At 40.8% G+C, this 15,305-nt stretch overlaps 1 protein-coding gene and 1 non-coding gene across 2 annotated transcripts; one reads left to right on the top strand and one right to left on the bottom strand.

The window, feature by feature from the left end:
* The first annotated feature begins 13,360 nt into the window (after window positions 1–13,360).
* Window positions 13,361–14,695, top strand: LOC133806916 (uncharacterized). The gene has a single exon (XM_062245011.1). It carries the CDS (start codon window positions 13,361–13,363, stop codon window positions 14,693–14,695), a length of 1,335 nt encoding a protein of 444 aa, XP_062100995.1.
* LOC133807533 (small nucleolar RNA R71) lies at window positions 13,628–13,734 on the bottom strand. Its single transcript, XR_009879440.1, has one exon. It is a non-coding gene; the product is annotated as a small nucleolar RNA R71 (small nucleolar RNA).
* Window positions 14,696–15,305: the final 610 nt, after the last annotated feature.

The following is a 15,305-nucleotide window of genomic DNA, read 5'->3' on the forward strand; positions in this document are numbered from 1 at the left end:
ATAATCCTCTCTGATTTACTATCAGTCTTAGGATGATAAGCAATAATGAACTTCAGCTGTGTACTCATCACCTTTTGTAACCTTCCCCAAAACATGGATGTAAAGACTTGGTCTCTATCCAATAGGATAGACCTCGAAGTCCCATGGAGGCGTACTAACTTTTTCACATAGAGATATGCATACTGGTCAATTGTATTATTCGTTCTCACTACTACAAAGTGAGCTGACTTTGTATTCCAGTCCATAATGGCTCAGTCTGAATCATGTTGGCCCACTATCCTGGGCAACCCCACCACAAAATCCACCGTGATGTCTTCCTACTTCCACTCCGGAATACCCAAAGATTGTAATAGCCTTATTGGTTTCTGATACTCTGCCTTGACCTACTAACAGGTCAGGAACCTTGCCACGTACTCAGTTATGTCCTTCATCCCAGGCCACTAATAAAAATCCTTCAGATCCTGATACTTCTTCATGGTGCCTAGATGTAGAGAATAAAGGGTAATATGAGATTCATCTAGAATCTCTCGTTTAATCCCAGTGTCCATCGGAACCCAAATCTGATCCTTATACCTCAATATACTCATGCTTGACATTGTATAGTGCTTAGCTATTCCAGCTAGGACATCCCCTCCAATCCTTCCCATATGTGGGACACTCAACTATTTTTCTTTGATCCTCTCTAAAAGATTAAACTTAAATGTAATGTTGGCCAGCCGGCCCACTAGTAACTCTACTCTAGCTCTTGTCATATCCTTCAACTGACGTGATGCATAGGCAATCACCTTTCCTATCTGCATACGAGCACAACCCAAATTTTCCCTCGAGGCATCACAATAACCCATAAACTTGTTATGATTTGTAGGAAGACATAGAACTGGAGCTGTAATCAATCACTAATTTCATTCCTGAAAGTTGTTCTTACACTTATCTGACCACGCAAACTTCTGATTTTGCGTGTCAATTTTGTCAATGAGATAGCAATCCTTGAGAATCTTCAACAAAACACATGTAATGCCTTTCTAATCCAAGGAAAATATTGACCTTTGAGGCGTTCCTTGGCTTTGGATAATCTCTAACTGAGAGTATACTAGAATATCGTCGATAAAGACGATCACAAACCAATCTAGACAATCTTTGAACACCCTATTCATCTGATCCATAAGTGGTGTCGGGCATAGTAAATCCAAATGACATAATTAAGAACTCATAATATCAATATCTGGTACAAAAAAACAGCCTTTGGTATATCCTTCTCCCTGATCCCCAGCTGGTGATAACCAAATCAAAGATCCATCTTGGAAAATACTGTCTTACCTTGTAACTAAAACTTTAGTTCCTTCAACTCTGCTGGAGCCGTTCAACACGGTGCCCTAGATACTAGTTCTGTAACGCCCTACTTCCTTAGAGCCGTTACCAAGTGAGTTTTAAAAGAAAACTTTGTGCAATTAACTCGCTAACCGAGATTTTGAAACGAAAGTGTGACTAATTAAAAGTTAAGGCTGTAATCTTTGAAAATGCGTTGTTTCAATAAAAACTTCTAGTATTAAACATTTGGGATCCCAAAATAAGGTTTGAAAACTATTTACATCTTGAAATAAGTTTACAGTGATCAGTTCTAAAAATCATAGATTATTACAGCCATTTTCGAATAAACCCCCAACCAAAGCAGTCGGGCAGGCCAACACATGTACACGTTGCTTCACGCTCTCCGTACTCATGGCTGGTTGACTCAATCTTTGCCCTTACTTGCAACACAGAGCACCCGTGAGCCGAAGCCCAGCAAGAAAACTCATGCGGTACATAACATATGCAAATTATACAGTTAATCATACCAGATAATACACAGATAAACAAGTCAACCATTAGACTAAGCAAACACGGCCGTGCCGCCCCAGAAACCTTACCAAAGCCTGGGGTCTCGGTCCTCACCGTAAGGATATCACATTTATCCACTGGGTCCGACCCTGACTATAAGCATCCCAGGTGCTAACTGCTACTTCCGGCTCCACTGCCGTTCTCGGCCTTTCGCCATTCTCGGCCTTTCGCCGTTCTCGGCCTTTTGCCGTTCTCGGCTCCATTGCCGTTCTCGGCCTTTCGCCATTCTCGGCTCCATTGCCGTTCTCGGCTCCACGCCGTATCATTCAACTATAATCACAGATAGTCTAACTCAAATAATATTTGAACATATATATCAATTCAATAAAGTCTACACCCTAACATATAATGCAATATAGGGTCTTGCCCTGCAATCACACTATGGGCCCATGCCCTATCCTACGGGTGTTATAGTTTTCTTACCTGTATTCCGAGCTTTCTGATGCACCAAGGCCACAAGCACGGTCCTCTAGCATGAGCCTCCTCGAAATCCTAGTCACAACAAACATATAAGACTTTTAATACTAACCAACCCAAAACCATTTCCCGGGACCAATCTCGTACTTTCGGGACTCCCAAATTCCTAAAACAATCCATTGGAAACATCCCCCGAACCCCCGGAGCAAAGGCTCAAAATTGCGAAATTTCCCATCCTGAAAATAACCTAGCGCCGTGGCGCTGCCCTAGAGGGCCGCGGCGCCCAGCAAGTCAGAAGCCTCACCCTTTCTGGAATTAGCCTCACGCCGCGGCGCCCAAGAACAGGGCCGCGGCGCTCCTTCGCGAACCCAGATTTCTGGGTTTTCTCTTGCGTTTTTCCCGAACTAAAACCTCTCCAAATCATCCCAAACAAATACCTAAACCCCAAGATCAATTTAAAACATCAAATAAACCATCTAACAACCCATAAACTCTAGATTCAAGCTCAAAACACAAACATACCCAACAATCCACCCTTAGATTGCAAAATCAGCAACTTCAAACTAAAACTTTAAAAACTTAACTCAAGCTTTAAATTTCACAAATCAAAACAGAAACAACTCTTAAATATGCATAAAATCCTTACCTTAAGTAGAGAATTCACCCAAAAGCCTCCTTGATCTCCTCCTAAACTCCCACTTCAGCCTCTTTTTCTCTTCTTCTTCTTCTTCTTCTTCTTCTTCTTCTCATTGCCCTAACTTTCCTTCTCTTTATTTTTAACAAAGCCATCAAATAACCCAAATGCCCAAACCGTGTACCCTATAATCCCAGCTGAAAATTGTCTAAACCCCTTGCCAAATGACCATGCTACCCCTCCAAATAATCCTTTCCCAACTAAGTCCTCAAGGGCACTCTAGTCCTGTCACTAGTATTTCAATTCTACCATTTTCCCACTAAACTTGTTACTCACAGCAGTAACTAATGGTTACCCAGGTTACTCAATCAACAATAACCATTACCCGCTAAATCTCAACTTAATCGTAGAATTCCCAAGGTACCCCTAGGCTCCTCCCGAGCCGGGTATAGAAATCCCGTTGTGACTTTTAAGTTAATTTGCTCTCTAGGACCGTCTCGGCTCGTGCATCACAATAATAACACCACACTCACGTGGTACAATTCACAGAATACAATTATCACATATATGCCCTCAGCGGGCTAAAATTACCAATTTACCCCTATCATGCAAACGGGGTCCACATGCATATTTATTTCACCTAACATGCATACTAACCACGTAGTCATGCATCTCGAATGTTCAATTAGTCATATAACATGCTTTAAATCATAATCATGCATTTAACTCATAAAATCACACATAAATCCCAACATGCCCTCTTGGCACACTAATCAAGGCCCTTAAGCCTTATTAGCGATTTCGGGTCGTTACAAGTTCCATCCCTAGCACCAAGTGAATCACATCTCTATCTCCCTGTGCAGAGGTAACCTTGACATATCCTCTGGAAACACATTCAGAATCTCTCAGACTAATCTAGTCTCCTCTGGTCCAACTGGCACGACCAAAGTGGCATCTTACCACACTGGCTAGGAATCCTATGCAACCACCTTGCAATAGATCTCTAGCCCTCAATACTCATATCATAGGTATACGAGGTCCATGCACAGTGCCAACAAATACAAAGGAATCCTCACCCTCAGCCCCAAGGGTTACCATCTTTTCCTTCCAATTTATCATTGCTCCATACTTGGCTAACCAATCCATATCCAAGATCATATCAAAGTCAGTCATAACCAACTCTATCACATCAACTAATGAGTCTTTTCCCACAATAATCTAACCCATCTCCTAAAAGTTATAGGTAGGGTACCAAATTCTCATCACAACATAACCACGTAATCCACATACCAAGTATGTGCCTCTACTAAATACAACAAAACAAGGAACAACATGGCAGCAAAACCAATAAGCATAATATAAGAATTAGAACTAGGAAGCTGACCTATCACTATTGAGGAACCAACCTCAGTCTCTGACTGCGTCAGAGCGAACAATTGAGATGAAGTCAAGTTTTCCGCCTCCTTTTGTTCATCCTTCCTTAGCCCTATTCAATCTCTCTTGAAGCGCCCAACCATCTTACATAAGAAACATGTCTTTGCTCAACATTCTCCCAAATGGCACCTCCTGCATCGAGTGCATTCCGGGTAGAGTTTCCAGTAATCATCCTTACCCTGATGGCGTAACTGCACATTTTGAAGCTCCTTTTCTAATCCAAGGGTACTAGAAATATTGGTAACTTTTCTTTCTTAATCACTGGGGCCTCCGCCCCTGCCTGATCAAATAAATGGAGGTATCACTGCTTGAGCTCCACGCTCTCTGGCACTCTCCCTCCATATCTCATTTCCTGTGCTCTCAACTATAAGAGCCCTCCCTACCACTTGAGCATAGGTAGAGATCTCATGTAATGGGGAGATTCTAACGCCCTGAGCTATCCCAGAATTCAATCACTGGATAAATTGCTCTTTCCGAGCCACGTCCGTGGGTACCATATCAAAAGAAAACTTGGCCAACCCATCAAATTTGTTAACGTACTCTGTTACTTTCATGTTTCCCCGAACCAGGTTCAAAAATTCATTTGTATTTGCAGTCTTAACTGCATTACAGTTATACCTCTCATTAAAGAACTGCCTAAATTCTTCCTAATTCATTGTAGTTGCATTTTGTGTTTGGGATACCACTTCCCTCCAAGTCTGGGCATCCTTCCGTAACACATACGTAACACAAATCACTCTATCGTGACCCACCACCCCCATACTGTCGAGGATGGAACTGATCATCCCCATCCATTTCTTAGCTCTATATGGATCTAGGCCTCCCTAAAAAACTGGAGGGTAATATTCCTGAAATCTCTCATATAGTAATTCCCACCTTTTTTCAACCATAGGTTGAGCCAAAACTAGTGCCACTCCTGGCATAACAAAGGAAGAGGTGTTCCCTGACAAAACCTAGTGTTTTGAACACCTAATCTCTTCCTCTTACCTCCGCAATCTTACTTGTATATCTGTAAACACTTGCTGCAAATTCTGAGGGGTAGGTGGAGGGCTCAGGCCCTGGCTGTAATTCCCAGTCCCAATATAAACACCACTAGGTCCCATTAACTGCCTTGGGTACATAACTTGACCAATTCTGAGTTCATCTACAGTCAATAACTTGACCTATTAAGCATAATGAACACATTTAAAAGCCTTCCCATGGAAAATCACACAGCACCACATTCGCATACCATTGTAGTGCTAAAAAAATACATGCCCATAAAATTCATGCATCAATCAATAACCCTTGCTCTTCCAAAAAAATATCATGCTCTTTACTCTAGCATGCAAATAAAACATTCATATATCAACCGAGCAGGCAAACGCATAATCATATCAACAATCAAGGACCAGGCCTTATCAAAATATCTCATGCTTCCTAATAAGGCATACAAGTAAGCCATTTATATTCTATTTAAGCAGTTAAGCACATAACCACACAAATAATTATCAAACCCTGAGTCGAGCTTGTCTTTAGTGACAAGTGTACATGCCCAGTTTGTCTTCAGGAACCCTTAACCTTGGCACGCTTTAATACCAAGTTGATGCGCCCTACTACCTAGGGACCATTACACTATGTATTTTAAATAGTGCTAAACTCGCTGATAACTCCATATTTTAGAGTAATTAGTTGAGCTTTTGAACTTAAAGATTTAAGTGAAATAGAGTGTTTGTGTTATTATTGTGTGGTTTTAGTCACTTTGTCTTTTAATTTTGTTTGTGTATTTTGTTTTCATTAATGATAACTCTTGGGGAAAATAATGGGATTATATTCTAAAAACGTGGTATCTATTTTGAAGGCAAAAAGAAAGGGTGCTTGAAATGCTTAGCGAAACATGTGCAAGGAAATCATCTTAGAGCTAAAATTCTGGCACTTTGTTGTAGCATCAGTTAAATTCTGGCACACAATGGAATGTTTCGCCAAAATTTGGAGCTCATACTATTCCCCACACTTCCTTAACGACTCTTGCTCGTGTATGGAATCATTTTATAAAAACCAATATGTTGCCCACCACTCATGACACCTCGGTCAGCAAAGATTGTGTCATCCAACTTTTCAGCATTTTGACTGGCCTATCAATTAATGTGGGGGAGCTCATTTCAGAAGAGATCGTCGCCTTGGGTGTTATCATGAATAAGGGACCATTATTTTTTCCCACATTGATCACTGCCTTGTGCCACAACGCAGGTGTGCCCCTAGCTCCGGATGATGAACAACACACTCTCCCAATTACATTGATGCACATACAATTTGGAAGGTTACCAAAGTTGTTTCCATTCAGAGAGAGCAGGCCTCGACCTCTACCCCACTGCCATCGTCTGCCCATAACTCTACTATGCCTCCGAACCCCACTGTCGTTGAGCTTTATGCCACTCAGCAGAGTATGCTTAGTATGATGCATCATATGGAGACTCAGCAACACACCTATTGGTGATATGTGCGCTAGTGTGACAATGTATTGCGTCACTCTTTCTGGCCAATCAAACTTTTCACAATGTTTCCTGAGGCTATCATGGAGTGATGGCGTGCACCTGCCTCTTTTGACGAGGAGGAGGACGGCGAGTAGAGAGAGTTTATTTATTTTCCATCATAATTTTCATTCCCTGTTTTGTTTATGTTATCTGTTTTATCTCTTCTTCTTTTATCTATTGTTTTTGTGCACTGAGGACAGTGATCTCCCTTAAGTTTGGGGGGGGGGGGGTGTTGTTTATAATATTTTATGTTGTTTTAATTTGCTTTATTTTTCTTAAGTTTTAGGTATTGTTAGGCATGTTTTGTTTGATGTCTTGAGTCTTGAGTCTAGTTATAATGTAATCAATTCTTGTAATGGTTGTGTTTAAGTGTGGAATGGCTCGATGATAAAATGTCAGAAAAAAATTGCATCATTTGTTAACTCTTGTGTATGAGCGAGCCTTTAGTACTTAAATTTTTGGTGCTAATTCAGCCATAGTGAGAATGTGTCCCAATTAAGTGTGCATTGTTTGACAATGAAATCTCTCACTCTAGATTAAACTAAGTATTCATGAAGGTTTAAGTATATCGAATTGGCTTGATAATTCCCTTGAGGCGAAATCCTAGGAGGCTTAGTGATTTAGAGAGGATTTAGGCAATTTTCTTGGACCGTTTGAGCTTTTCGTGCCTACCTTAAAATTACTATCCGTAGTGACCCAAATTTGAGCTTATTGGCCTATTTTATTCATATAACCTCGACTGGATAGCCAATCCCACTTTTTAATATCCCATTTTTATTTCTCACCAAACCTTAAGCCTAGTTTGTCTTGGATATTATTTGAGTTAAGTTTGGGGGGAAGTGAAGAAATGGTATCTTGGTTATTTGGGGGTGTTCATATTAGTTAATTAATGTACTTATATGCTCAAATTTGTTAAGTGTGTTTATGTTTTATTATCTCCAATGTTTTATTTTCAGTTTATGGCTTTTAAGGTGCCTCATTTTCTTATTATTCAAAAAAAAATAATTAATATATATGAAACAAAAAACAATAGAAAATGAAAAAAAATTGAAAAGAAATAAAAGAAAATAGAGAGATATATATATATAGTTAAGTGTAAATAAACAAGCTTGTAGTTGACTTGTAATCATATTTGAGCATATAAATGTGGTGTGCATAGAAGAGGAAATTAAGGGTTATTGAGTGATTTGGGGGGAGTGAGTTCACTTGTAAGGGATAGAGGATAATGCATTCATTAGGTCCAAGGAAAGCTAGGTTTTAAGGTTGTAGCCTACAAAACTTATCTTAATCCATGCCCTTAGCCTGGCCTACATTACAACCATGTAAAGACGTACTGGTCTAAATCACTTTGTCAACTACATTAGTGGAGAGGGATTATTGAGTTCAACATATAAAAACATAAATTAAACCTTAGGATTGTTGCTTAGCTTAGTCTAGGGGAGAGAGGTTGATTGGGAAGAGCTATTTGTGCACTAATTTGGGTCATATTGAAAGCTTGGTTGGATTAGCATCTTAATACTTGAGGAACTTGGCTTGCATATACACTTGAGTTATCTTTTCAGTCCCTGATTTGATAGTTCTATTCCCACTTTGATATGACCATTTCCAAATTGATTCCTAGTGTTGCTTTATTTTGAGCCTTTGTGTTGTCGGTTGTGTCTGTTATAGTTGTGTGGTGTGTTATGTCTCCTTAAATTATTATTTTGTGTGTGTGTCTTGTGTTGAGTTGGATTTCTTTGTTTCTTTTCCTGTCTTCTTTTAGAGTCATCACTCGGGGCGAGCAATGGTTTCAGTTTGGGGGTGTGATAACTCTATTTTTTAGAGTTATTAATTGAGCTTTTGAACTTAAAGATTTAAGTGAAATAGAGTGTTTGTGTTATTATTGTGTGGTTTTAATCATTTTGTCTTTTAATATTATTTATGTATTTTGTTTTAATTAATGATAACTCTTGTGGAAAATAATTGGATTATATTCTAAAAACGTGGTATCTATTGTTGACTGTCTTTTTAGCCAACGACGTGAGAACGTCAATAACGACAAGCCTTCAAGTGAATATAAACGACACAGACGGTATAATAAAGAAAATAAAGAACACACAAGAGATTTTTATAGTAGTTCAGCCCCGATTGTCGGTAATAGCCTAATCCACTTAGAGTTGTGATTTATATATCTGTACTCAAGATCAGATGGACTGAGCCAACTGAGTTTCTTCAGTACAGATTGTAAAAATACAAGAGTTCTCTCCAATATCAGCACTTTCTCTCTCTAGAATACACAGACCCAGTTTTCTCTCTCTAGAAAGAAGAAGCCGAAGAAACCCCTCTCTCATCCCATAAGCCCCCTATTTATAGGCTTAGGGTCATACATACGGTATCCCCAAGAACCGGGATATTTTATTATATTTATTACATTTAAATTACAAAGAAACATTCAAAATTCAAAATGTAACAAACCCCCCATTTGTGGGAAGAATGAGAGATTCCCGCATATGTTGTTGAAGTTGTTTCTGGGGACCTTGACTTAGTCTCCTTTAGCTAGTTGATCCACCTCCTACCGACTACTCATGCAAGTGTTGGTCGGAAGTGCATGGTGGTAAGACATGCATGGTGGTAGGACATGTTTTTGTGGGTTGAACGTGCATGGTGGTAGGACATGCACTTTTCTCCTCTAACATAACACTCTCCTCTAGCATGCCATGTTCCTCCTTGAACCAATCCCCTTGGCTTCTCCTCGGACCAAGGTTGTCCGAGGCATCCTCCTTGACATCTTACCTTGGACAAGTTCAAGGCATTATCCTTTAGCATCTCCCAAGCATGTCTGATCGGGCATTGTGTAGGCTCTTCTTGTCAAAATCTAAGCCCCCATTCTTGACTTACATGGGACTCCTCCTCCTTAGCTACTTACCTTGGACACGTTCGAGCCAACACTTAGGAAACATTGGGAGGCTTACCTCAAACACACCCTTGGGGTCTCCTAGGACCACTTTCTCCTTGGGGTCTCCTAAGACCACTTTATTGAGTTCTCCTCGGACCTCATCCTTGGATTCTCCTAGGATCACTCTCTTGGGGTCTCCTAGGAACACATCCTCCTTGGGGTCTCCTAGGACCACTCCCCTTAGCTCTCCTAGAATGCATTCTCCTTAGCCTCCTAGGATGCATCCGATCGGACCATGGGTGAGCTCCTTGATCCCAAATGCATCCGATCGGACCCTTGGATATGGGCTAAGTCAAGGCCACTTGAAACCCTCAGGCTACGCTGCTACTTCTTGGCTCGGATGCACACGGGCCTACCTGAACACTTATCAATGTGATCCGATCAAACCCGAACACTCTTCTTGGCATCTCCAACCATGTCTGATCGGACATTGCGTACCCTTGGCCAAAAACTAAGTCCATATTTTGGCTTGTATGGAACCTCTCCTCGGACTTGGTTCGAGCCAACCATTTGGCACACATGCATGGTCTTCTCCTCGAACTTGTCCGAGCCAACCATCTAGGGACTCCTCAAGCTAAGATCCGAGCCAATCCCTTGGCACACATGCATGGTCTTCTCCTTGATCATGTCCGATTGGAGCTTTCATGATCTTTCCTCGAACCAAAGTCCATGCCAATGACTTGGATTTTCCTCGGATTAGATCCGAGCCAATCTTCTTGGTTTCTCACCTCGGATAGGTCCGAGCCAAGTAATGTGGATGCTTACCTCGGATGGCTTCGAGCCAACCTCCTTGAAGCTCACCTCGGATAGGTCCGAGCCAAGCACTAGGCTCCTTCAATTATGTCCGATCGGACCTTGTGTGACCTCGTCCAAAATCTAAGTCCATGGGACCTCTCCTTGGACTTGGTCCGAGCCAATCTTTTTGGAAGCTCATCAAGCTAGGGTCCGATCGGACCCTTTGTGGCCTCTCCTTGGCCAAGGTCTCTCTACTTGGACGTAGCTGCTTCTTCTTGGCTCGGACGCACACAGGTTCTCCTTTAGCTAGTTGATCCACCTCCTACCGAATACTCATGCAAGTGTTGGTCGGACGTGCATGGTGGTAAGACATGCATGGTGGTAGGACATGTTTTTGTGGGTTGAACGTGCATGGTGGTAGGACATGGACTTTTCTCATCTAACATAACACTCTCCTCTAGCATGCCATGTTCCTCCTTGAACCAATCCCCTTGGCTTCTCCTCGGACCAAGGTTGTCCGAGGCATCCTCCTTGACATCTTACCTTGGACAAGTTCAAGGCATTCTCCTTTAGCATCTCCTAAGCATGTCCGATCGGGCATTGTGTAGGCTCTTCTTGTCAAAATCTAAGCCCCCATTCTTGACTTGCATGGGACTCCTCCTCCTTAGCTACTTACCTTGGACACGTTCGAGCCAACACTTAGGAAACATTGGGAGGCTTACCTTAAACACACCCTTGGGGTCTCCTAGGACCACTTTCTCCTTGGGGTCTCCTAAGACCACTTTCTTGAGTTCTCCTCGGACCTCATCCTTGGATTTTCCTAGGATCACTCTCTTGGGGTCTCCTAGGAACACATCCTCCTTGGGGTCTCCTAGGACCACTCCCCTTAGCTCTCCTAGAATGCATTCTCCTTAGCCTCCTAGGATACATTCTCCTATTTTTTGGGTATAACATCTATTTTGAAGGCAAAAAGAAAGGGTGCTTGGAAAGCTTAGTGAAACATGTGCAAGGAAATCATCTTGGAGCAGAAATTCTGGCACTTTGTTGTAGCATCAGTCAACTTTGTTGTAGCAAAGTGTGTGTAGCTAGCAACATAAAGTTTGCACACTTGGCAAGTGATTAAATGAGGTGGAGAGACTTGAATAGTGGGAGGATGAGGTGGAAAGGAGCTGAACAATTCTGAAAAGAAGAGTGGTCCCCATGTGTAGAGAGAGAAATGAGGGTTTATATAATTTTTTAGCTTAAAAAGGAGATCATCTTCTCTAAGAAAGAAACCCAGCCACCTATCACCATTGAAGGAGTTTTCTCTGCACTTTTGGGAGCTGAAACATCAAGAAAAGAAGGGGAAAAACCTAGGATGAGGAAGCTAGAAGAAGAAGAAGAAGAAGAAGAAGAGTTTGAAGACAAAGAATAGAAGATTTCTATCATTTTGGCTTGTATTTCTAAACACTTATTTTCTATAATTTTATTTTTCTCATATTGAACTCTTGAGATAATATTGAATATATATTTTGGTGATTTGGGTATTTTGACTATGAGCTAATTTGTTGTGTGTTAGGGATATTGATGAACCCTAATTTGTAATCAACCCCAAAGTGTTAAATGTTTTATGCAATTTTTCTCTTGTTCATTTGAGCTATATTTGTTGTGCAAACTCTTTCTTGAGAATGATCAACTTAGGTGAGAAACAAGCTAGTTTTAATTCCGGAAGGTTTAGAATTAGTGGAAATGCTTGATTGATGCATGTTGATAATTTTATTATTAATTAATGGATAGCTTAGGGATATTTTATTCACCTTGCAAACTTGAAGGATTGATGCTTGAAATTATGTTCTTGAAATTAAATTTGTCATAGGAGTATGTGAATTTAATTGATGGAACTTTAACATGAGCATTTGGAAAAATGGCATGTGCATTAAATTGGAAATCCTAGTTACAAGAGAACTTTGCTATGAACTTTGTTGCAACATCAGGGGCAAAACTACAAATTAGGGGGATTTGATATGCCTAACTTTTATCATAGTATTAATCACAATTTGTCATTTCTTGCTTTAGTGTTAAAGACCTATTTTAATTCTGTTGTTTAGTTTTTCTTTAGTCCAATTATTTAAATCATCAAAAAAGTTAATTGTACCACAAATTGTTTGGTGTTGATTTTTACAATATTTGTTTAGCAATCCTTGAGGAGACGATAAAAATTACTTTTATTATATTACTTGTTTGACGATTGTGTACACTTGCACACACTTAGGAACATTCGCAACAAGTTTTTGGCGTCGTTGCCGGGGATTGCTTAAAGTAAATTATTGTAAAGTTAATTATCTTGGAATTTGATTTAATTTTTCTTTTGTGCTAACTGGGGTGATTCTCGTGAAAAAATTCAGGTTTACATAGTGTATGAGCGAGAATCTAGACCCTGAACTACTTCCCATTGATCCAAAAATCGAGGGTACATTTAGAAGAAGGCAAAAGATACACAAATAAAAAGGGAAGTAGTAGTGATGGATGCTAAGCAAGGGGTTCACCAGGGAGCTGCTCAGAGGGCAGCAAATCTATCAGGAGCTGCTCAAGGGGCGGAAAATCTAGCAGGAGCCGCTCATGTTTCGCCAATAAATCTAGTAGAAGTTGTTCAAGATCGAGTAGCTCAAGGGGGAGTAGCTGCCAATAATGGTCAAAATGCAGTTATTGTGGTTGATGACAAAGAACGTGCTATCAGGCAATATGCTCTCCCCCTCTTCAATGAGCTCAATCCGGGCATCATTAGACTAAAAATTCATGCAACAAAGTTTGAATTGAAGCCAGTCATGTTCTAAGATGCTTCAAACTGTGGGCCAGTTTAGTGGGATACCAGCAGAGGATCACCTTCACCTTCACCTTCACCTTCGCTTGTTCATTGAAGTGAGTGACTCTTCCAAGCTGCCCGGAGTGACAGAGGATGCACTGAGACTAAAGTTGTTCCCATACTCCTTGAGAGACTTAGCTAGAGCTTGGTTAAACTCTTTGCCATCTGATTCTGTGAGTACTTGGCAAGAGCTGGCTGAGCTGTTTTTTAATAAGCATTTTCCTCCCACTAAAAATGCCAAGCTCCGCAATGAGATTACTTCATTTCAACAACTTGATGAAGAATCTTTATATGAGGCATGGGAGGGGTTTAAGGAGTTGTTGCGCAAATGCCCTCACCATGGCATTCCACATTGCATCCAACTGGAGACCTTCTATAACAGTCTCAACGCTCATACTATAATGGTGGTTGATGCTTCAGCGAACGGGGCTCTTCTTGTTAAGTCCTATAATGAGGCATATGAAATCCTTGAGAGAATATCTAACAACAACTATCAGTGGCCCACTTCTAGATTGTCTATAGGTAGAAAGGTGGCTGGTATTCATGATGTAGACGCCATCACTTCTTTGGCAGCCCAGGTGTCCTTGATTTATAATATCCTCAAGACAATGAATATGGGGATGAATCTATCAATGGGGCAGCCTATGGAGACACAAATGGGGAAAATGGAGAGCATTTCATGTGTGTATTGTGGTGAGGGTCATACTTTTGACAACTGTCCTTCCAATCCAGCAGCTGTGTGTTACATGGGGAACCAAAATATGAATGGTCCTTATTCTAATTCATACAACCCATCATGGAGGCAACATCCCAATTTTTCATGGAGTTATCAAGGAGCTGGCCCTACCAATCCTTCTATGCCTCCAAGACCAAATTTTCCACCGGGTTACCCCCCACAAGCACCACAACAAAGGCCACAAAACCAAGCAATGCAATCTATCTCTCTTGAGAACATGTTGAAGGAATATATAGTGAATAATGAAGCCATGATTCAAAGTAAAGCAACTTCATTAAGGAACTTAGAAAACCAAGTTGGGCAACTAGCTAATGAGCTTAGAAATAGACGCCATGGTACACTGCAAAGTGATACTGAGAATCTAAGGAATGTGGGAAAGGAACATTGTAAAGCCGTCACTTTGAGGAGTGGGAAAGAGTTGGAGAAGGACAAGACCAAGCCCTCTTCAATCCAAATAAATGAGGAATTCCAAAAAGACGCTGAACTTCCTAGTGCACAAAAATCTTCCTCTACCCAGAATGTTGCACGGATGCCGCAACATTATCACCCAGAAAGTTCAATTTCAAAGTAGCCACCTCCATTTCCTCAACGTTTTCAGAAGCAAAAGTTGGATTCTCAATTTAAAAAGTTCCTAGACATTTAGAGGCAGCTACATATTAACATTCTCCTTGTTGAAGCCCTGGAGAAATGCCTAATGTTGACGGTGAAATCACGTCAACGAAATTAGATCGAAAAACTCAAAGGTAAGTATGGAGATATTTAGATAAGAACTTAGGATGAATTTATGAAAGGATAAACACAGATCAACAATGGAGTAAGCCCTTGTATATTGGTTAATAGCCTGAGTGTACAATGAATTTTCCAACCCCTTTTCTGGAGGGGTAATGATCTGTTTATATTGGAGCTCTAATGGCTCCTCATACATTGTGTACCCAGGGGACAAGATTTTACATAGGTACATTGTTAGGGTAGTGGCATAAGTCGTGGTGGAGCAAAAGGTCATGATGTCGGCCTGATACATAGTCAGAGGCATGCATGTATTGCTTCCACTCTCTGTACAAATCCGTACCTCCATTACTTGTGTTACAGATGTCAGGGTCTTTGTACCTGATGGTTATTCTCACATCTCCATGGAACGTATATGCTCAAAGCTATCCCATGTTCTACTAAGTGTAGGAAAT

The sequence above is a fragment of the Humulus lupulus genome, chromosome X, assembly GCF_963169125.1.
Source record: "Humulus lupulus chromosome X, drHumLupu1.1, whole genome shotgun sequence".
NCBI lineage: Eukaryota > Viridiplantae > Streptophyta > Magnoliopsida > Rosales > Cannabaceae > Humulus > Humulus lupulus.